Source organism: Rhinolophus sinicus, chromosome 15 (genome assembly GCF_057876585.1).
Source record: "Rhinolophus sinicus isolate RSI-liver-muscle chromosome 15, RSI-T2T, whole genome shotgun sequence".
Lineage (NCBI taxonomy): Eukaryota > Metazoa > Chordata > Mammalia > Chiroptera > Rhinolophidae > Rhinolophus > Rhinolophus sinicus.
Window position 1 is genome coordinate 115,203,243 of NC_142515.1, and position 24,047 is coordinate 115,227,289.

At 39.9% G+C, this 24,047-nt stretch overlaps 1 protein-coding gene across 5 annotated transcripts; it reads right to left on the reverse strand.

The window, feature by feature from the left end:
• Positions 1 to 1,999: 1,999 nt before the first annotated feature.
• On the reverse strand, positions 2,000 to 14,735 carry LSM6 (LSM6 homolog, U6 small nuclear RNA and mRNA degradation associated). Of its 5 annotated transcripts, none has more exons than XM_019730739.2 (4): positions 14,582 to 14,735; positions 7,552 to 7,667; positions 4,162 to 4,275; positions 2,000 to 2,289 (listed from the first exon to the last, which is right to left on the reverse strand). In XM_019730739.2, exons 2-4 carry the CDS (start codon positions 7,643 to 7,645, stop codon positions 2,255 to 2,257), a joined length of 243 nt encoding a protein of 80 aa, XP_019586298.1. In that variant the 5' UTR covers positions 7,646 to 7,667; positions 14,582 to 14,735; the 3' UTR covers positions 2,000 to 2,254. The 5 variants fall into 5 exon arrangements, with proteins under 5 accessions (XP_019586298.1, XP_019586299.1, XP_019586302.1 ...); XM_019730740.3 differs by having other exon boundaries at positions 14,456 to 14,595; XM_019730743.3 differs by lacking the exon at positions 14,582 to 14,735 and adding an exon at positions 14,318 to 14,440.
• Between the last annotated feature and the right edge of the window lie 9,312 nt (positions 14,736 to 24,047).

Genomic DNA, 24,047 nt, shown 5'->3' on the forward strand with positions numbered 1-24,047 from the left:
ACATGTCTACCATCTGTATTTGTACTTGTCAACAGCTCTGTTTTGGGATAAACAGTTTTGAAGTCAGAATCAATTCAACTTGTTGGAAGATTAGCCAAGGAATAGCTCAGAAGACCAAAACAGAACATGAAGTCAAATAGTCTAAAAAATCAAGCACAATTTCTGTTTCTCACTACACATTCTGTTTTGCCACAGCCCATGAGAAAGAGCATGGCAGCCAGGGCATGGAGGCAGACACAAGAAAATGTCTTTACTAAGGGAAAAATTCTTCTACCTAGAAATGTCTTTGCTGCAACGCAACTGGAAATCATTCACTGACCTCTAGGAGACTACAGTTAAGAAAAAAGTAATTTTAGCATTTACACTTTGTTTCACGGTTCTACTATGTGAAGGTATACACAGGGGACAACTTGCATTGGTACAGTGCATAATACAGTCCTTTATTACCATAAAAATGGTAGCATTTCCCAAAGTCGATCTTGATTAAAAGTAGTTCTGTGGTTGAAAACACTACTCCACTGTAGAGCTATTAAAAATAGAGAGATGGCAAGGGGAAAATAAAGACATATACCGAGAGAGAGGTCAGGGAAGAAGGTAGCACAAATAGGATGCTACAGATTGGTGGGAGATAACAACAGAATTGCTTTTAGAAGCAGCTGATGTGAGTGAATGAAGGGACACAGTAACCTAGCAGCCCCCTCCCACCCCCCCACTCTAGAAACCAAATGAGAACATGTATGCTCCACTGGAAGGGACATCTATTTTCTCCTTAAAAGAAGTCATTTATAAAAGAGCAAATTGGTGATTTGTACTTACAGATTGGACCCTTTTCAAGCCCCTGTCAAGGAGTGATAAATTATTGAAGCACAGCATAGTGTTTTATTTTTGGTGTACACACAGTTAAACCTTGTGAAATGTTTGTTCACCTTTCCCGAGTTATTAATTAAAAAATGACTGTTTCCAATTACTCTGTGATCTTTAAAATAAAACAAGACAAAGTGCCAGGCATACCTCTCCAGAACCAGCACTACCCCCTTCCTCCCTCCTTCCCTATCCTGCCTCCACATCCTTCAATCAGGCAATTGTTTAAAATCACACCACTGGCCCCTGGAACAGAAACGCGGTTCAGATCAGGGAGGGTGGGAGGAGGAAGGCCAACGTTCACACCATTGTCTGGTGTTCATTCAACCACAGTGCCCAGGTGTATTTGTTGTTCCTAGAGACAGCGCAAACTGGTCAGAGAATAAAGCAGGGTTGTGGACATCTCATTAATAAATTGTGAAAACCCTCTCGGCAGGAGCCACGTAACGCAGAGGGGCCGCCTTGTGCCAAGCAACGTAAATGCCTGGCGCTCTGCTCCTGCACAATGTCACACACACACACAGCTCGGACCTGAGGGAAAGGCTGCCCGAACACCCCTCCCTAACTGAGCAAGAGCGAAGAGGAAGTCTCCCCCAATCACAGGTTAGCCACTGAAACTCGAGTAAGTTGACAAGCTCTCGGCTTTGCTTTCATCTAAATGACTGCCAGACAGATGTGCAGGAACGGCTCCTCCCCCACTGTGCTCATAAAATGAATGACAGATGTCAGTCCTCCCAAAGGGGAGCAAGAAAATCTAACCCATCTAACGGCCCATGAGGACAGGCTTGGCTTAAATGCAACGTTTGCACCTAACTGATGCACTGGGGACCTTTAGAATTTCTCCCCCAAATCAATGTGAATTCCTCTTCTTCCTCTCGTGGACCTGCCACTGTTAGATCCCCGATTCTATTTTCTATCACAGTGATTGAATCTGCAGGTGAACTTCTGACCTCAAGGACCCTGTTCAGCCTGAAATGAAATGGGATGCCTCTGTAGACCATTTTCACCCAAGCATTTTGTGTGGCAAACAAGAGGATGGGATAGAGGAGGCCACCATCACCTGTATCGCCTTAGCCAGCCATAGACATAAGGCAACCAGATCAAATGACGGTCCTTGAAAATTTGGTTACAAACCACGTAGGGAGAAAGATTTTCTTTTTTTTATTCTTTTTACATTCTGCACATGCTGACACAGAGGTAAAAGAAAATGACTGAAACTTAAGTATAAAACAATTCTTTACAATTAAATCCACAATTTTTTACATTTATCTTACTCACATGTCAGTGAAAAATCACCAACTATTATGAAACAGGACAAATTATACCAAAAAGAACCAAAAATGCCGTAAAAAAATATATCCAAGAATTGAAAAGTATTGTACTCTTGGTGTCTTCACATCCTTCTCTTCTGTGTGCTTATGTACAAAACTGAAAAGAAAACACAAATGAATTGAAGAAAACCGTTAAATATCAGAACAGCAAGTTTTAAACGCAAACAGATTTTGGCCTGACACCTCTGCAAATTCCAAAGGAATTTTCATACTACACAATAAATTCTAGAACTACTATAAGACAAATTTTACAAATCTAGACCTGGGTTTGATGTCTTAGTCTTAGCTACATGTCTGACTGACTTGGCAAATTGTGACAAGGATGACCAAATAAAATGTTTGTGAAAGTTACTGGAATCTAAGAATGTTTTGTAATTATAACTATGCTTGTGGTAAAGCAAATCAATAAATCTACCAGGCTAGACTTCAGATTACAAATAAAGAACATATTTTCATCCATCTCCCCAATATAAATTCTGAATTTGCCATTTACTTTTTTAATTGCAACGAGATAAGGCAGAGTTGACGAGTTTGTCATTTAAAAAATATATATACCACAGCCCTTATTTCGAGTTCCCTGCTAAGTATCTGCCTTTGTTGTTTATTTATCCAAAATTGTGCTTATCTAGTCCTCTTGCAGCCACCCAAACCGAGTGGTAGGACACGTGGTGCAGAAGATGAAGATAAAATGTGATGACCGGTCACTCTGGCTGTAGCTCCCCTCCCCGCCCCACGCCTGCCCAGATTTGACAGATTTGTTCCAAGTGAACTTTCAGAGATCTCCTGATCAAAGAACATAGCCCAGATTAATCAAATAAGTCAGGATCCTCTTTAAGAACCAAGGATGTTAATTTGGAAATCTAAAGATAACGACCACTGACTATATCATGGCAAGGGTTACATGAAAGGAAGCATCAGAACAACAGTAAAAACACCCCCTGGGAAACTGAACAAGTTCTAGAGTATGCATGTGGCAGGATCTACCCTATCACTATGCACAGACCCTGCCATTAACTGTTTTAACATTTCTTAGCAAATGGAACAAGTCAAATAAAAGCAATATGAAAAATGGGAAGAGAAATTCTGCATGTTGGAAGAACTAAAAAGCAAACAAAAGATATATATAAAGATATGATGTGAAGAAATACGATACTGAATGGACAGGAGACAGAACCTACAATTAAGTCAGGACATTTAGTTCACAGTGAAGAGATTCAACTGTTCAGGGGACTGAAGAAGATATCCAGACCTAAGGAATGCACATCAATTAACAAAATCCAAACTCAAGAGTCCCAGAGCTCCATTTGGGGAATGGCACCAAAAAGTGGGGTGGGGTCAAGGGATAATTCTCCCAGTTTTGATGTCTTCCCTTTCCCCCTGAAAAATTCAAATATGACTTTAATGACAACGTCTTTTTAGAAGAGGTACTTCAAAGTAGCCATAATAATCATGGCAATACATTAACTGTTAAAAAGCTGAGTAACTTTAGAGCCGTATTTCCTATTTTGTCATTTTTGCCAAACTAAGGGATACAATTCCACAAAAAGCATTTGAATGCCTAACAGAGAAAGGACAAATAGGGCAAGCTAAGTGCCACATGATTCATTCCAAAGAAAGCAGGGAAATACTGGCCTTTCTTAACAGCTCCAACTTCCAGTGTGAGCGGCAGTGTTGGGGGAATATAATTGACTGTATTCACGAGAACACAGCTCTGGGTCAGTGTACCAATGCCCCTCGGTTACTTATCAGTACAGGGAGGGGAGCACAGAACTGCTAGTTCCAAAATCCCATGAAGCATCTAAAGAAATAACTGGTCACACTGAAGATCTGATATATAATAATTTAAAAGTAAACAAAGCAAAGCTAAAAGTAAACTTTTAAATTATCTAGAAAACCCACTGGTGACCCCACTTATAAACAAAAAGACTGATTCCGGATGTTGTACAACTGTAGCGTGAAGGAGTGTTACCATTATTTCCGCGGATAAATGCGTCCCCGTACTTATTCTTCAGTTGTCCATTTACGTATTCTTCTGTCTGCTCCAAGGCTATATTCATGTAGCCATCCAGGCAAGCCAGGACCCCTGGAGACAGATTTGAGGCAAAAAGAAGATATACAAAGCAAATAAGAGTCGAAAATCACAGGGTATTCCTTAGAGCTGACAATCTCTTTATTCATTAGCTCTTATATGCTTAATATAAAAATAAGCACAGAGTACGAAAGCAGTCATGCACCCAACTGCTAGTAGGAGAAACAACAAACTGTCACTTTTCTTATGGTATGTGTAATAACAACAGTAACTTTTAAAGTCTACACCAAAGTAACATAATAAGAATATTCCAAATAAAACACCATTCTTTGAAAGCTGTAAATGGGGGTGGCAATTATAGGGGAACAAATGACCAATAGCCAAGACTCCTCACTCCTGGGGGCATTTCTTACTTTAGCCACTAAGTGAAACACGAGTCTAGTAGATTTATTTCATTCTTTTACAACATCTACTGCAGATGAATGTACTCCATGGTTAAGACGAAGTCTCCACAATCTGTTAGAATAGGAGAGGAGACAGCAGGTGCTCCTGAAAGAACATCTTAGAGCTGTGACTCAGTGAAGAGCAGCTTGAGATATAAGGCAACATACTGCATTATAATGCATCTCTTTCTGTTTCGTTAGTTCTAATATTTAAAAATCCAGACTAATATAGAAAAAAAACAGCCGAACACATTCTAAGGAGCTTTCAAGGAAAATGTCTGGGCAAATCGTTTTAGTTGTGAAGATAGTATAAATTTTGCAAAATTTGATAACTTTTTTTTTTTAAGATGAAAATATATATAAGCCTCTTACTCTGAGTCTCTCACTTAAAAGTGGTAGTTTCCAGAAAAGTAAAGGCAAAGACTACACATTTGACTCAATTAACCGAGTTGACGTCTTCATTTAGCCTCAGCTTCGTTAACATTCTCCTCACTCTCTGCCTCGGCCCCATTATCCTCTGAACAAGTTTCTTTTCAAAATTGCGTGTGTGATGAGAGCACAAGACATTAACCTAACAGAATTCTGCTAAAAACTTAAACTCTCAAAGAATCATTCAAAGAATCAGAATGGATTATGAATAATAACAATTTTTGATAGGAATATCACTAGGATACCACTTTACAGTTTACTTCCTGCTGTAATTATTTTACAATTAAACCACAATCCTAAGTGAGGAAGAAACTTCTGAGATGTGATATGTAAATCTGTTTGAAAGTCATCTAAAGCATTTAAAAATGAAATGTTCAATTCTAATAAAAATATCTATTCTCATAGCAAAAGATTTTTTTTTAAGAAAAAGGTTCCAGGAAGTGGTAATTGTAACCCCTCTTTTCTCTAAGGGATAAACTACTATGAATTACAGAAAACACGAAGTTTTCCTCAAGCTTAAAGAGAAATTGCTACAAGGGCTGGGTTTTTTATCTAACCAGAAAATGAGAACATTCTTTATACTAACACTCTCAATAGTGTACATTTTGCTTCAGTAGGACAGAAGCCATGAACAGACATTCATAAAAGGAGAAAAATTACTACGCATGAGAAGGTTGTTCAACCTCACTAGTAAACAAACAAATACAAACAGAATGTTTGTATTACTTGTTGCCAGTCAGAATGGGAAAGTTAGAAACAAAGGCTAACATCAGGCTTGGTGAGAACCTAAAGAAGAACGAGCCCCATCTGACTGATGGAGGACCGTGTGACATGCTCTTTGACTCAGAAATCTCAGCTCAGGGAATTTACTCCAAAGAGATACTTGGACGAGTGGCTCAAGATACATGTCAAAGAAGCAGAGTCGTTTGTAACAGCAAAAATTTGGTAAATACCTAATGTCCACTCATAGGGAATTAGTTAAAAACTAAAACAAAACTGTGGCTCATCCACACAAGGTACTCCCACGCAGCCATAGACACTTTATCTTGTCAGAGAACTGAGTGTATTTTTTTAATGTAAAAAAAAAAAAGAAAAAAATCAGAATGCATGTACAGCTGATCCCATATATGTAACATTCTGCTTATATGCAGACAGGTCCAAATTGGTAAGGCTGATTATCTCTGGATGGTAGAATTTGGGGAGATTTTGCTCTCTTCTAGAGTATACTTTTCTCCATTATTTGCTTTGAAATTTCTAAAATAGAAAAAAATAAAAACACATATATTACCTCCATAAATGACAAAATGTTCCCTAACGAGTAGAGACAAAAGGTCAGACTGGTTGATCTCAATGAAGTGGGTACTGAGAAGATGTTGGACACGATGTCCCCACCCTAATCAATTACTGAATATACTCAAAGCTCCAGGAGTCTATTACCTTCTTTGGGCTCATCGAAAGTTCATGGGTGAGAAGTAGTACATAGAAACTTTATATCTCAGTATTCGGTATAAATCCATTAGTTCCACTATAAAAATAAAACTCAACTGGAGATGTTATTAACGTTACGCAACTAAAGCAGTACATAAACAGCAGAGTGATTCCCTAACAAGGCTTTGAGTCAAGCCTGCCTTTGAGTCCTGACTCCTCCCTTACTGGGTGGGGGTAATCAACAGAGATCTCAAAGGATTTATGTGAAGATAAGACGAAAATTAAATGATTTACACACACTGGACACATAGTAAGCTCTCAATAAAATGAAGTTTGCATGTGTGGAAAGAGGAAAAAGCTTGAGAGGTTATTATCATTACTCAGAAAAGAGACCAAGAAAAGGCTATAAAACTGCTAATGAATTACTTATCTGTACCTGTAAAATATTCCCGGTAATTTCACATATCTCAATTTTGGAAGATTAGGAATTTAGTTACTTTAACAAATGGAACTTGATCCCATTCCTCCCACAAAGCTAATTTCATTAGTGTCATAGCCTTTACAAGAGCATTCCCTGAAAGAACAGAAAGGCGTCTTTGGATAACCCACATATTACGTGTGTGGGAAGTTCATGCTGTAAAATGATACTGTCTGAATTGTAGCTTGCCAATCCTGAATACTTCTGCAAAAACAAATGCTGCTGTGCCAAGGGGTTCTTGTAGCTGAGATGACTTCATGCCTGAGGTGACTGGACTCCCCGGCTATGACCAGGGAGCTTAGGCACACACGATCTCACAGCAGAGACAGGGGCCACACAAGTCACACCAGATGTCAGAAGCACACACTCTGGTGTCACAGCTGTCTCTCCAAAAGGTACCATCTCAGAGGTAGAAAAAGAAGTGGGCATAACAACTGCTTGACAACCAGTGCTTTTTTGGTCCACTTGGGTCATCAATGAGGTCGATAAAAATCAGTAAGTCACGTTTACTTATTTAATAACACCAGTGAGGATGAAGCATGAAAATATTACCTCGATAATCCACTCCAGAATTTAATTTTACCACAACTGGTCGGCCAATGATTTGCTTTAAGAAGTCACTGGGGGTTTGCTTCCGCAGACTCATTTTAACAATCCTGATCAGAAAGCTGAAAAGGAGCAATAAAAGGACAAAAATTAATCATTCAACAAAAAGCCTTGAAGCCCTTAACATGTTTATAGGAAATCAAGTGTCAAAGCAGCATGTATGAAAACTCAACATTACCCCACTACATGACAGCTAACATGTTTTCAGTCCTATGAGTCAGATACTAAGCTAAGCGCTTTCCGTGCATTATCTCATCACTCCTCACGACAACCCTATGACACAGCCGCCTCGTAAGGAGCCCTGTGTTCACACTCCCTGGTCTTCATTACTTGTCACTGCTGACTCACGTGCGCCCATTCCAACCAGTACCAGCTCCACCATGTACTGAATGCGGAGCACTTTGCTAAGATCCTTACAAACACTATCAAATTGCATCTTTACAAGAATCCTGAGAAAAAGGTCTTAATACCCACGTTTTGCTAATGAAAATAAAGGCACAGAAAGATGAAATAATTTGCCCCCAAATCACATAAGTCCCATTTTAAAGTCTGTTATATAGTGTAGACATATTGACAAACAGTTGATGCCGAAACAGTATCTCTGAAAATAATTATAACCATCACTGAGAGCTAATATTGGAGTGTCCTCCACATGAGCACTTATCTAAGTACTTTGCATGTATTAAACCATTTAAACCTCACCACCTGATGAGGTATTATTTTTATCCTCATTTTAGAGATGAAGAAATAGACACAGAACGGGTTAAACCTCATGCCCAAGGTCACATAGCTAGTAAGTGGATGGGCAAAATCACCACCTCACACAGCCTCCTGCAAGTTCATGCAGCCAAAGATTTTGATTTATTCTATTATCATTATAGCAGATATACACTCTACGTAATAAAGAAGAAAGTCTTAAAATTCAAGCATAATAGAAGTCCGAAATACAGAAAGAGCATTACATGCTGAAAGCAATCATACACATCACTCCTTTCAAAACTCATCTTGTTTTATAACAGCTCTCTCTCAAAATATTTTAGTAAACAAATGTAAGAAAATCACAGTTACTTAAGCAAAAACTGAGAGTAAAAAGACTTTGGAAATTCATTTTTCTGTTTCAGTCAAATTCAGCATCACTATTATTCAGTAACTACATGGCACTGACACTTGAAAATTAGTATGGATACAATATTTAAGCACTCTCCTTAACAACTCAAATTATTGTTTCTTTTCAGCCAAAAGGTTTATTCAACACTCTTCCATAAATAATAGCACTGCTTATTTCACTCCAAGTCCACCCACTAAATGATCTGAATTCAGGTTTAGGAACGTTGGAGATTTTCTCACAAATGAATCCAGGCAGGCTCAGCAGTGTGGGGAAGTCAGAAGGCTCGCTTATTAGCTTTTCATTGGTTAATAAATGTGTTTGTACAGCCATATTTGCAAGGAAATTCAAAAATATGTCATACACACAGGCTCTGACCTTAAAGAACTTATTAGGATCTATAAAAAAAACTCTTGTGTAAAGGGTGTGAGCAAATGAAAGTACTCATAATTTAAATCTTTTCATTCAACAAGAAAAGTCAGCATCCTAAGCTAAATAACAGAAAACACAAGTCTCAAAAACTATTCTTGAATTTGGGGCTGTTATTTGGACCATCCCATCCCCATCTATTCCATCTTCCCAAGGCTTGAAAAAAATTAATGTCATCAGCTGATTATTTTGCTCAGCAAATCTTAATTTAACGTTTCCACTGAATTGCCACTTTATTCTTCAGCTACAGTCACAACAGATAACTGAAATTCCAACTACTATTCAGGACGAGCACTATCATTCAGGACTCAGACCACACAACCATTTTATTTATGCTGTTTTGAGCACAAGGGAAAAAAGTACAAAGTAAATTCTGTAAGAGATTCAGTATCTTTAATGAGTTTAGTAAAAACAAATCTTCCCATTCATCTATAAACTGCCTTATTTACGTCCTGAACATGTGCTGTTTTGTGGGTACAGAACAGATCTAGAGAGAATATTAACCCCAAAGGCCTGATACAGACTCAACTCAGGAGTCTCAGGTCCATTTCCCATCAGTTCCTAAATCCCACTATGGCAGTTTTTCTTCACGTACAAGACTGAGATCAAACTGTTTGTTTTGTATTAAAAAAACAACAACAACAACAAAAAACCCACTAAGATACATCATGATGTGAAAACCTAGTTCCCAGAGATATTAACAACCTTGTCCAAAGTTAAAAGTTAATGACAGAAAAAAGAATAACCTACCAGACTATTAGTTGTTTAACTGATGGTGCTATTTTTAAAATATTTTTATCTTTCCTCATTTTTTTAAAAAGCACAGACGTATTCTTCTAAGTTCATCAAAGATCATACCCAGCCTTTAAGCCTCATCTTTACTCCAAATAACATCAATTTCTTCTGGAAGGCATTCAACACTTCAAACTTTGATCACCACCTAAGTGCCAGACACACAGGCTGGGGATGTCACACCCGTAAGACATGGCCTTGGGTCCTCAGAGTTTACACTCCAAAGCAGGCCAAAAAAAAAAATTTAAAAAAAAACCACACACACAAGTAAATGGAGAATTTTTTTAGAAGTTGTATGTATTTGGATAGAATTATGCAGAGAACTGCACAGGAAGAAGACTCACTTAGCCCAGGCTTGGCAGATCAAAGAAGGATTTCTGGAGGTGACAGCTGAGCTGAGTGTGAAGAAAAAGGAGTCTAGCAGCTGAAAGGAGAGAAATCTTAGCAAAGGCACTGGACAGTTGTGTTTGGGTTGGAGGAGAAAATCTCCACAGGCAAGGACAAGCTGTAGCTACAGAAGGGAACGTGGCAAGTCAGGCTTTTGACAGAGCGTGGGCTTGAGCCTCTAGAGCAGCTTCCCAAACATGAATCATCTGGACCACTTGGAGATTGTGATTTCAGTAGATCTAGCATAGGACCCAGGAATCTGCTGGCACAAGCCTAGGAGACTCTTATGAACTGGCAAGTGTGGGAAATACGTGTTGGTAATAGGGAACATGGGAGGGTTTTAAGGGGAGACGTGCGTGAGTTCCGCTTTCCACTTCAGATAGGGTGGAGATGGGCCATCTCACTTTCTTTCGGCGCCATGAAGTTTCACATTTGGTTGTATTTGATACAACCTGTCACCATTTACTTTTATATATTCTTTGCGTTTTTAAATACAAGTCTTTTCTCCCTCAAAAGACTGTAAGCCACATGAAAGGAGAGACTAATACCAAGCTTCTCATTCGTTGTCCAGGGCATCTATATTTGGCTAACTTGAAAAAAAAAATGTATTTTAAAAGTTACCCGGAAAGAAGATATTGCCTCTAACACATTTTATCCATCCCTTTAGGAGCCCCTATCTTTTATATTCGTCTTCACGGGGCTCCTTTGGTTCTCCCTGGTACTTAATGACATGCCCATAAATCCATTTTGTATGAGTAAATTGCTCTCGACATCACAATTTTTCCCATCACTTGGCTCACATAATTTTAAGTTTTCAACTTTTAAATTGGATATGGCAGAAGGAACAGTTCTGGTCATTTCTGAAGCAAGAGAAAAGCCCCTTGAACCATAAACATATAAGCGGAAAAGGCCTCCTTTCTGCAGGGTCACCTTGATAAAAGTTCTCCCTTCAAAATTAAAGCCATAGTGGCCCTCTACGCCTCCTCGCCCTCCCCTAACTCCCACTCAGGCTGGTTTTAAATGACCTACTTTCCTACATGACTCTTAAGTCAAAGGCTGCGTATTTTGTCTGAAGCTTCTGAGAGGTCTCGTATGAGAACATCTGCAAACTGCCCTGCAGAGATTTTCTTTAGCCACAGAACAGAGGGAAAAGAACCCGTTTTATGCATCCGACTACGTGCCAGACGTTAGAGTCATGAGCAATTCACATAGTCACTCCGTGAGGTAATAAGCAGAACTAAGGCTTGATCCCAAAGCCCAAGCCCTTTCAAAGGCACAGCTGCCCTTTTGAATATGTCAAGGTTCTCGTGTTGTACCTGGGGAATGGCCAGAGACAGATCTCGCTAGAGTAGTAGCTTGGGGGGGTTGGGAGGGGGGAGGGAGCAGGATACCTAAAGTCACAAAGTACTGTGACTCAGCCTGCGAAAAAATATAATGGTCAAACAGAAAGAAATACACCCAATGTGATTTTGAGCTATGTCACTGAGCAGAAGACACGCAAATCATTGTTTCTTGGAAATGTCTACCTGTAAAGATTCACCTATTCTTAGAGTATTTAAAGTTTAGGGTGAAAAAAAAGCTTGAAAAGCAAAAAATTGTTATGAAACGTAACATTACAACCCAAGTAAATGCAGCTTTAGCCGAATACATCTGTGTTTGGGAAAGCTCAGACGCTGAGAACAGCTCTCTAAACAGAGCCCTCCTTTCCGGATGACCAGTGTCCCACCCGAGGTTCTAAGCTTCTCGGGGACAGGGAAAATGCCTTACTCTTGTGGTATCCCTGGTACCTAAGCACATGGCCCAAGCCTGTGGAAGAGGCATGTAAGGGCTGTGCCAAGCCCAGCCTGTCCCTCCCCTGCCCAGCTACGGGGAGTGACGAGGACAGTACAGTCTATGCACTTCAGCAGCTGTGACACAGGCACATCTCTATTACTGAGCACCAAATAAAAGGATGGAGAAAACAAATGTTTCTGTGTTGTCCAAGAACCAGCTGCAGCCCAATCAACAGAGATGTTTGCCAAAACACAGGATCCTGCAGCTCACCCCGGTCAGACTCTCTAGGGCAGGGGCCCTGGAATTTATATAAAGTTCCCCAAATAATCCACAGAAGCAAGTAGTTCTTGACCAGGGGGGATTTTGCCCCCTACCCTTAGGGACATTCGGAAATGTCTGGAGACATTCTGGATTGTCCTGAATGAGGACGTGGTGCCACTGGTATCTATTAGGTTGGTGCAAAACTGCAGTTTAAAAGGTTAAAAATAACTGCAAAAACCACAATGACTTTTGCACCAACCTAATAGTAGGTAGCGGTAAGGACACTGCCTACCCTTCCACAAAGCACAAGACAGCCCTCCATAACAAAACAGTATCTCCCCAAAATGTCAACTGAGGTGGAGAAACTCTGCGATTAGCAAAACACCATTGTTCTCTGGTCTTAGAGCAACAAGAAGTTTTAAAAAACCTTCAAGGGGTAAGAAATGGGAACAAACATTTAAGTTCTAACCACATGATAGAATATAAATTATAACTTATTAGACATTATATTCCAACGTTTAGAGAATCTGAAAACAACTGTCAAAAAATCTTGAAGGGCTTGACATTCTAAACAATGGATTCCTAGTCCTGGCCATGAAGATGGTCACTTTCCCAGTTTTCAGTGCCACAGATCCCTGAGATGATTAAAATCTGTTACCTGGTAAAATGCTAAAAAGACAGAATAATCCAAGTGATGTAAACATCTTTTTAAATTCTAATACTGAGTACGCCAGTTTAGTGAGACATCACCTGATGCACGAGTACTCACTTGAGAGGTGGGAGACCTGAGTTCTAATCCCACGCTGCTACTTAATTAGCTGTGCGGCTCCCATCACTCATCATTTCACCTCTCAAAGCCCCAAGTTCCTCATCTGCAAAATAAAGCAGTTATGCTAGCTGATGACTAAAGTGATCTAACAGCCTATGCAGTACCTCCAATACACACACACACACTAACAACTTCTGAAGATTCCTTCACAAAATTCAAGCAAGCAGAATTGTGGGACAGCACACACACAAAAAAAAAACCCAAAGAAAAGCTCAACTTTCCTGGTTGATGTACTGGAAATGTATCACTACTTTTGGCGAAACAGGAACAATCCTACAAGAATGATGTAAACTACTAAAACTATTTTGGAAAACAATCTGGCAATACGCATGAAGACCTACAAAGACCTTACTAGAACACAGCATCTATCCTAACAATTTTACTTCTCAGAATCTAGTCCAAGTAACTACTCTGAAATACAGTTTAAAAAAAAAGTTTATCCAAGTATTATCTGAGATGCTAAATTGAAACAAGAATTCACAACTACCCTAAATGCCCCACAGCTGGGAAATGCCTGAGTACTTTATGGGACCCACACAGTGACGGAACAGGTAGCCAATCAAAGGATACCACATTAGAGATGATATTTAAGAAAAAACTTTAAATGAAATTGGAAAACGAAATATAGTGTTAAGTGATAAAATGAGTGATCTTAGTTCAAGGGGAAATTAGCACAAGCAAGAGTACAATGTAGCAAGAAATTGTTGGTGGACGGGTTGAGTGAATGCTTTTCTTCACTAAACTTCCGTATTTTCAACTTTTCTACAATAGCCTCGTACTGATAAGGGGGTGCACTAAATCGCGATCAACCTTACCTGCATCACCCTATGCTTGACAACCTGAACAAAAATACCTGCGACGACCGCGCGCGCGCCCCCGCGCACAGAAGCCCTGGTGACAGGCTTCACACCACACAGCCGCGGGCATCCCCAGCCTGAAACCGCGGGAAGGGGAGCTCGCCCGGCTCTTCGCCCCCGCAGGCCCGGCGCAACCACGCAGGGCTGCAGGCCTGGCCCTGCACTGCAGTCCTGGAAACCCGGCGAAGCCTGGCCCGGCGTTCCGGGGGCGCTTTCCCGCCGGATCCCCGGGAGGACCTCCGGGACGACAACCCCCGACCAGCCGGGGCAGTTCCGCACCGCGCGGTCTAGGCGCCCCCCGGGGAGGGGTCCTCAGGGCCGGGCTCAGCGATCCCAGGACCGACGACCAGAGACCTCCCAGCCATGCGAGGCGCCCGGCAGAGAACGCGAGCGCGGCGTGCCGGGGGAACCCCCCACCTGCCGGCGCCGGAACGGGCGCTGCCTCCCGGGGCCGCCTGGCCGGCCCGCAGGCGCTGCTCCCCAAACCCGCCCGGGGTCACGGGACACGGGGGCCTCCAACGCCCCGCGCGACCGCGGGCTCACCTGCCGGCCGGGATCCGGAACCCCCACTCGAGGAGCCCCACAAGCCCCGCCTCCGCCCACAACGGGATGAAACCGAAACTGAAACCACCGAGGCAGCGGCACTTTTCTCCGTCAGCGAATCATTGCTTCCCTGGCTATGGCGGCCCGCGGGACCAAAAAGGCCGGGTCTTGCAGGGGCGCGCGAATCTAAGCATCCTGGTTTGCCTGAAGGCCAAGTTGGTGCTGTGGGCCCAAAGTGGAAAGCGCTGATGTGCTCTCCTTTAACAGAAAGCACTCCATCCCCCCCAAAAAAAACACATGAAAAGAAGAGGAGGAAGTGATCTTCAGCCAGGATTTCTTTGAAGCAGACATGTAAGAAATAGCTTGAAGTCATAGGAAACTGGGATTTACTGCTAAAATAATGATGATACCTATCCAGAAATGTCCTTGAGTAATTTAATGCAAATAATTAAATAAAACAAGTGGCCTCAAATCTCTAAATCCACCTTTGGATTTTGATTGAGTGTGTGAAGACGAAGCCATTATTAGCAAGAGATTGTTTCCGTGGCAACGTTAATTGACACAAAAAGAATCCAAATCACTAAAGTAGGTCTACTATAATGGCATAAATTGCGGTACATTACAAACTAGTTCTAATTGGAAACGGTGTGCAGACATTATTTAAGTGCTGTTATGGGAACTTGGTTTGGAATTTAGCATGAAGTCTCAATATTCTTGCAATTAATGGAAAGGGAGAGGAAAACATACTTGATTCCTTTTATCTCTACACACATGCCCTCATCAACTTAAAACTTTAATTCTATATAATTTAGAACCATATAAACAGTGATAACAGCTTTAAACAGATTCTTAACCCTAAGCGTTATAGAATCTAAGATGCAGATTTTTTTTCTAAGACAAAAAAATGCTTTTCCCCTCTTATAAGCCTGTCACTTAGCATGAACCTTTGATTGATATGGTGGCCAGAGAACAACTGGGTGTAATTTGGTAGAAAAGAGAGACTTTCTTATATCCTCATATAAAAGCTCAACTTTGGGTAAAGATGAAGCATCACAGGTTTATTTAAAGACTGTATTTGAAGTTTTTGTGGTATAAAATATAACGTAAACCAAAATATTAAGTAAGGTATTATTTAAATTAAAATATTTAGCTACAAAGAATGAACATAGTAGGGTACAAAGCCCTATCCCTAAAAAATCTTCACAAAAGACTTCAAATTGTACCACAGTTCTCACTGGTTGTTTGAATTGTTCAAAAACAGAATGTTTTGATTCATAGCCTCTTCCCTTTTACCACAGAGCCCTGATGGTGCCATTAAGACTGGTATGGTGGTCAGGGTGCAATGAGGAATTTTAAGGGCATGGTTCATCTACAGAGGTAGCTTCAACCTTTCCAAGGGGCATGGATCTGTAAGGGCCCAACCAGACAATCGAGATGGGTGCCATGAATGACTGCAAAAGCTGACGAATTTATCAAAATGTGGTTGTACCCAGAACCTTCTCAGCAACTTATAATTAGCTTTTGTCAACTCACAAAGCAACTTTCCATATTTCACAAGTTATTTTTTTAGCATCTGTGATTTTACAAAGAAAACATATGCAAGACTTTTTCTGAATACTAGTCCACCAAGGACTAGTCTTCAAACCCCTGAACACAAACAGTAATTTATTAAGGTCATAAAAATAATTATTAGTCATAAAAATAATTTGACAAATTTTAGTTTAGCTTACATAGTTTAATTTAGTTTAACTGTTACAATTGATGGACCTACATTGACACATCATTATCACCCTAAGTCCATAGTTTATATTACGGTTCATTCTTAGTGTTGTACATTATATGACAAACATATAATGACATGTGTCCAACATTACAGTATAATGCAGAGTATTTTCACTACCCTAAAAATCCCCTGTGTTCTGCCTATTCATCCCTCCTCTATCCCCACTAATCACTGGCAACCACTCACTATCTTTTTACTTTCTCCATGGTTTTGCCTTTTCCAGAATATCATAAAGTTGGAATCAAGCAGTGTCATGTAGCCTTTTCAGATCAACTTCCTTTACTTAATAATGTGCATTTAGGGTTCCTCTATGTTTTTTCATAGCTTTATAGCTCATTTCTTTTTAATGCTGGATAATAGTCCGTTGCCTAGATGTACCAGAGTTTATCCATTCACTAAAGGGCATCTTGGTTGCTTCCAAGTTTTGGCAACTATGAATTAGGCTGCTGTAAACATCTGTATGCAGGTTTTTGTGTGGACATAAGTTTTCAAGTCATGGGTTGAGTTTTCAACTCTTTGGGTGAATACCAAAGAGAGCAATTGCTGGGTTGTATAATGAGAGTATGTTTCGTTTTATAAGAAACTTCCAAACTGTCTACCAAAGTGGCTGTCCCATTTTGCATTCCCACCAGCAGTGAATCAGAGTTCTTGTTGCTCCACACCTGCGCAGGGTTTGATGTTTCCAATGTTTCGGATTTTGGTCATTCTAATAGGTGTGGAGTGGAGTCTCACTGCAGTTTCAGTCTGCATTTCCCTGGTGACAGATGGTGCGGGTCATCTTTTCATACGCTTATTTGCTAACTATGTGTCTTCTTTGGTCACGTGTCTTTTCTGATCTTTTGGCCATTTTTAAATCAGACTGTTTGTTTTTTACTGTTGACAGTATATTTTGGAGAACAGTCTTTTATCAGATATGCCTTTTGCAAATATTTTCTCCCAGTCTGTGGCTTATCTTCTCGTTCTTCTGAAGCTATTATTGTCAAAATAGGCAAATGCTAGTATAAAAATACTAAGGTTAACTCCCACCATTCTATTATTTGTTCCACATTTCTATAGTCCTATGCCTTTGGAAAACTGTTTTTCAGTGTTTCATGTTCATAAGAAAAAGTATCCTGTCTAGCTTATTTTTAAAAAACATCCAAAAAACAGCTTTGTGGACATGTGGGTGGTTGTATTATGCTAATAATGATAGATACAAATGTGGAATTGCATTGGCCATCAGTCTCCAAAGCAGACTTTAATACCTAAATCAGTGTTATCCTTCTAAGAACACTGGCTGGTCTTGTTCCAGCAATGCATTACTGGTATGAACTGCTGGCATGCACTTGGACCTTTCCTGGACCTTCAGACTGGACAACAAAAACATCTAACCTGTCATATTCTAGTTTGGGGTATTCAGACCACTATTATCTATCTTTTATCATGGATGTAAAAATTATGTGTTGGGGCGGCCAGTTAGCTCAGTTGGTTAGAGCAACTAACCAACTCGTGACCCCTGGGTTGCCAGTTCAATCCCCTGATGGGCCAGTGTGAGCTGCGCCCTCCACAACTAGATTGAAACAACTACTTGACTTGAAGCTGATGGGTCCTGGAAAAACCCACTTAAAATAAATAAAAGTTTTAAAAAAATTATGTGTTAAAGAAAAAGAGAAGAAAGACACCACATAGTTGTTAAATACCTCTCTCTCTCTCTCTTTCTCTCTCTCTCTCTCTCTCTCTCTCTCTCTCTCTCTCTCTCTGTGTGTGTGTGTGTGTGTGTGTGTGTGTGTGTGTGTAGCCTTCCAAGCATCTCACTGTTATGCAGAGTCTCAATTCCAACTCTCTACCCCAAATGGGGCCAATGCCTTGTCTCTTGTATTCATAAGGCTTAAAACTGTCACTCCCATTTTTCCTTCTATTGACTTGATCGTCTTCTGGGTGACTGTGAGTGCCTTAAAACTGGTTTCATCATTTAGAGCCCAGGCTCTTCACTTCACTGGGCCAACTCCTAATTAGACCTTAGGCCTCAACTCAAACATAAATTTCTTAGAGGAAGCCTTTGATAATCCCTCACACTAGATATTCCTCCACTTGTTCATGACCAGAGAATACTATACTTCTCCTTTGTATCACTTGTAAATGCCACAATTCAATAACTCTGTGTGTGTGTGTGTGTGTGTGTGTGTGTGTGTGTGTGTGTGTGTGTGTATTTTCTCCCTCATATGTTCTCTGTGAGTGCAGGGCCCGTGTTTCTGTTATTCAACACTGTAACATAAGCTTATTGACTAAAGGACAGATTTCTCAGGACAGTCGGTGTGCCTTTTATTTTTTACAAGATGGGACATATTCTACAGCGCAGGTACTTGGTTCCAGATATAATGTTTGAAATGTTTAAATAAATGCTCCGACTTCGTTGGCCAGCATTTTAGTATAACTTGGATTTCAAAAGCGAAGGTCTCAGGGTCTGAGCTCCTCTGAGGAGAGTCTTTCAAATGCTGTGATGCTTTATGCTCCACTGTGAACTCTAGAAAACCTCTCTCAGCTGTAAAATTCAGTGAAATCGGTGTGACGCTGCCCTTGTATTTTAATCAAGATGAACTTGAAAGGTGAACATTGTAAGTGGGAGAAATTATTTATAATTTGGTAATAAAAGTTTATGTCTAACACTCCAAATTTCATACATCTGCTATGTGCTGGCCCTGAGATATAAAACAATTGAAGTTGCCTTTACATTTGGCCTTATATGAAAGGTCATAAATTAGAATGATAGCATTCGTCCTCTTCCCTAGCTCACAAAATTTCCATATTAACATCTTCACCTCAAACATAAATGGTTACCCAGCTGCAAAGAAAAGAGTTGTGCTGGCCTTTATGAATTATAGTTTATGTTGGAAATCTGTGGTACATAGGCTGCCGTTCATCTTTCACTGGAGTGTATCCTCTTCAATGAAGCTAATTCTACCACAGTGAAACTAATTAAAACTCTATGGTTAGTTCAAATAAAGACAGTACAGTGTATAAAAATTTAGAAATACTTTAGATAACAGCAAATGATTTCCAAGGTATGTGGTTCTTTCAACTCTTAAAAATACATTTCTACATCTTTCAAGGATTTTCTCTGCTAGAATACCTGCTGCCACATTTATTTGAAATAAATTCAATCTTCAAAATTTTTCTTTCTAATGTGGTTTTAATGGATAATGTGAAAATTGTGGTTTCTTCAACTATAAAAATCCCGCAATCCATTTCTATGATGACATATCATAACTACATTCATTCCAAAATATTAAGAAATTGGACCAGTGCTTTATGTTTAGACTTGCCAAAAAATGTTTACAGAAAAAAAAAAAAATACACAGATGTCCTTGATTTTCCAGGCTGGCTTATCAAATCCACATGCTTTTTTGGCATAAAGTTTTTTGGTTTTTTTTTCGCCAGAACTGTAGTATAGTTAAAATGAAGCATTGCATAAACTAGCAGGGTCAAGCTCAAGAACAACTTCAGAATCTTAGGTCTTCATCTAATGAAAATGCAAAAATTTAAGACCAAATGCTATTTTCTATAACTTTTAGCATTACAAGCTGTTTTTCCCAATTATGGATTGGTAAACATAATGTAGCTGAAAATTACTGATATGTTAGCATAGGCTCTTTTATCTCAATTTTGTCTATCTTACATCGTTTGCTTTTTCTCTCTCTAAAAGCAGGAGAGATGGATGTCTCTGCAGTTACTAAAATCACTGCAGTAAGAAATACATCTGTCGTTACCTAAACGTCTCAGGAGCAAAGACTATAGTTGTTTCTATTGTCAGAAAACCTGCACCTGTGTCTGGGCACATTCCTAGAATGCCACCACACATAGAGGATGGTCAACTACCTCAAAAGCACAAACACAACATTGTCCTCTTTTCATATCCATCCCAAAAAGAATTGGGGGAACTGAAGGTCATCTTCATAAATTCTGACTAAAAGAAAGAAAAATGCCTTCTTGTCTTGAGGGTCTTCTTTATAAACTCAATTGAGAAGAATCCTAGCTACCTTATTAGAGAGAGAAGCAAAGCCTTCTGATTTATGCTAAACAATTGAGACAAACAGGTTGCAAAGGGCACAAAATTTGAGAAGGACAAATCCAGTCTCCAATTTAGTCAAGAGCCAGGATGGATGTTACAGCTTCCGGATTTACCCTAATCACACTTGCTCAGTGGGTATTGAATAATTGACGTAGGCATTTCCTAGACTAGGATCCATCCTAACATTATGTCTAAATGACAACTTATTCCTTTTTAATAAAGTTTTATGTATTTGTTCAGTGCCTGGCAACGAAAAGGTGCTCCTAAATATAAATGGATGACTGAATAAATAAATGAATGACTCCTCAGTTGGTCCTAGCATAAGACCCCTTGAGTATGACAGCTTGAATAAATAGTAAAGAAAATATAAAAGAAAATGTAATTCTCCAAGTCGGAATCTCAGCACTTCTTCAGCCTTATTTCCCAAACCCCAATAACACAACTAATTAATAAACATTTCTTCATCAACGACTATTAAGTGCCTGAAACCGGTCTCGCTGTCCAGGGTTGATTTTTGCATCCATTCCTATTTAAGGGCAGCAAAAATCTCAGAATCCTCATTGAAACTTACTTTTCATGTTCCTACCTAGGCAAAGAACACACCAACAAGTTCAGCATGGAAGTCATTCCCTAACTACACAGGAAGGAAAACTAGAGTTTTCTGGATCCCAATTCCCCCACCCAAATAACTTAAAGAGGCTTTTCTGGTATAATTTATTAAGGGCCAAATTCAATAGTACACTCATAAAAATTCAAAATCAAGAGAGCAAAGATTCTGGAGGAACTCTATTATAGAGAAAATTGATTGCTCCTTCAAAATAGAAAGGAAGATGACTTTTGTGTTCCTGGGGTATGTGTGTGTGTTTTAAAAAATAACATTTTATTAGTCTCCATTAGCTGGAGTGGAGGAAGCCTTGGCTAAGCACTCTGCATGGCCTTTTTCCATCTTTCAAGTTCCTTCATTACTGAACCACTGGCATCTTTCCATTGGCCCAAGAGTACTCGCCTGACTTAGTGGTAATATTTGGCAAAGGGTGAGGCCAAGGGTTTCACACAAACCTACACAAAGTGCCATTTAGAAAGAGTGAAACTTTTTGTCTGGGAAGAGAAAGCTGCTGAACAAAACTGGGGCAGGGCTTATTTCTCTCCTTTAACCATTTGCAAGACCAATAGCAATCGTAAAGCCAAATATGTACATCTGACAGGAATTTGCAAGGACTATTATGACTGCCGTAATCACACGGTACACCACCATAGCTCACCTACCCCTTAGAGTGAGAGGGACATGGCAAGTCAGAAATGGTGGCGCAGAACAAGAAGAATGTCCACTGGAAGACACTACAAGCAGCGTTTCTACAGAAAAGGGGCATGAGGATAGGGTAAGCTTTGCCTCCTGGTAGAAGAAAATAAGCTCTAAGATGGTGCCTTCAACCTCCTATGAGGATGGTGAATGCTGGCCAATAGGGATGAGTCGTTTGAAGAAAACTGTTGTCTTTGATGTCTTCCCAAAGTTTCTTTGTCAAGGCACTCCTCTTTCCTAGTCTCAAAGGCCATTCCCTGACAACACTAGAATTCTCACCAGGGTGTCCCCAGCTAACTAAGCCTTGGCTCCGGGCTCTGCTCTTCTACCCTCTAAATGGTCCCCAAGATACTTTATGTGCTTTCAGCATCTCCTTCAGTTTTTCAGTTAAATGTCATCAGGGCAAAGACTTCATAAACACATTTTGATAAGGTGATAATAGTAGATCCACTATGTGATTTTTCCCATGTGCATTTTAATATGGTAGAGTTTCTTAACAGCTCACAGTAATAAATCTCTTATTATGAAATGTTGGCATCCATGCCAAGTGTGTGGAGGTAGTGCAGGTCTTTATAGGTGTGATGGCCTTCCTGGACAAGCAGGAGAGATGCCCACGTGCCCAAAGGTGCAGGGCAGCCTTCCTCACTAGTCTTCCTGTTGCATAGGGCCAAGAGTGGACTACAACAGACTCTGTCCATCTCATTCAAACCAAGGAATAAAACAACAATTGTTTGCCCAAAAAAAGGGGAGCAGGGGGAATAAAGGAAGGACATGAGGGTAGCCTGGGTTATATTTTATTTAATTTGAACGTTCTAAATATTTCTAAGTCAAAAGATTTAGGCCTTTGACTGCTATCCCCGAGAAGTGAAAGGCTTCCATCCCCCAGACAATCAGAGTAATGGCAGCTGTCATGAAGGTGAAGGCACCGAAAGATGTTCAAGATGAACATGCCTGATAATTTTCAAGGAAATCGATCCAATTAAACCACAGAGATGGTGTGTTATTTTCTATCCGTGTTGCTAGCCTTTTATCTCACACGTTAGACATAGTTATGCTCTATCTGTGAGCTCGGATTTGGAAGGACAGGACGTCTTCCAGAAAGGGTGTGCGTCTTCTTAGCTCATGTCCTGTCCTGGCTAATGACCTTGTGTTTGACCTGCTTTTCCAACACATCTAAATCCAAGCCAGACGTTTGTTCCAAGCCTGGAAAAACTGATAGTTTACTGATGTGTTTTTATTGAAGATGGACCAAAAAGTTAAAGCAAATGTGAACATTTAATGAGACAGGTTTATTATTGTTATTCTAAGGAATAAGGTGAGCCCTGCATGAGATATAGTTATTCCTTTTTAAAAATGTGTCACACAAATATGATATGTTTTCTATAAATCGAAAATTATAGATAAAAAAGAAGAAAACCTCCACATTCGCCTGTTATTTTACCACTCGGAACAAAACAACCTGCAAGTACAGAGCTTTCCAGGCCACCTCCATCTGTCTCACACTCTCTCTTGTTCAGTATGATACTCACTCTTGTAAACCTTTTTTTTCTCATTTAATTATACTTAGTGCAGATCTTTACATGTCAAAGAATAAAATCATTTTACCAGCAGGATAATACTCAGCCACAATTTAATTAATCCCCTCATTATCAAACAACGACATGTTTTAAACTCTTTGCCACAAGAGCAACACATATTTAAATGTGTGTGTATTTTCCAAATGCTTATCTGAGTATTTTCTTAGAGAAATCCCCTAATGAAGAATCACTACTTCCAATGATTGGCACGTTTTAAAGGACATTTTGCTATAGGTATGGCATTCGTTCTCTCCAGGAGGGCCAGTTTATACTCCTTTCAGAATAAATAAGAGTGCCCAAAGGTAGCTGTGTTCAAAAGTAATTTGGCTAGTTTGGAAATGTCTGTCTGTTTTCCTGCCTTCATTTGGAGTGTAAGTTCCTGGGAGACAGGGAGAATGCCTCGTTACTATTATGTCTCTAGCATTCCTACCCTGAGCATTCCTAGTATTGTAATTGTATACATTTGTGTTGAAGAGGGCACCAGACTCTATGTTTCAGGCAGTACATAACCTGGAATTCTCCTGCTAACACTTTCTATTTGCCAGGTGCTACTCTATGCATTTTACGGATATGAATTAATTTAATTCTCACACAAACCCTACAAAGTTCCTACAGTGGTGCTCCCCAATCTGTAAATGAATTGATTGAGGCTCAGAAGAGTAATTTGCCCAAGGTCACTTGGTTGTGGACCTGGAACTTGAACCTGGGCAGGTGACCTCGAGTCCCCAGTCTTTAACCACTTCAATTTAATTTTAAGT

Bases quoted from the DNA above. Each gene is read 5' to 3' on its own strand.
- LSM6 (XM_019730739.2), bottom strand. From the start codon at position 7,645: ATGAGTCTGCGGAAGCAAACCCCCAGTGACTTCTTAAAGCAAATCATT. The intron at 4,276-7,551 runs GTAATATTTTCA...ATCTGTCTCCAG, and splicing joins TTCTGGAGTGGATTATCGAG to GGGTCCTGGCTTGCCTGGAT. The intron at 2,290-4,161 runs GTAACACTCCTT...TTTTCTTTTCAG, and splicing joins ATTTATCCGCGGAAATAATG to TTTTGTACATAAGCACACAG.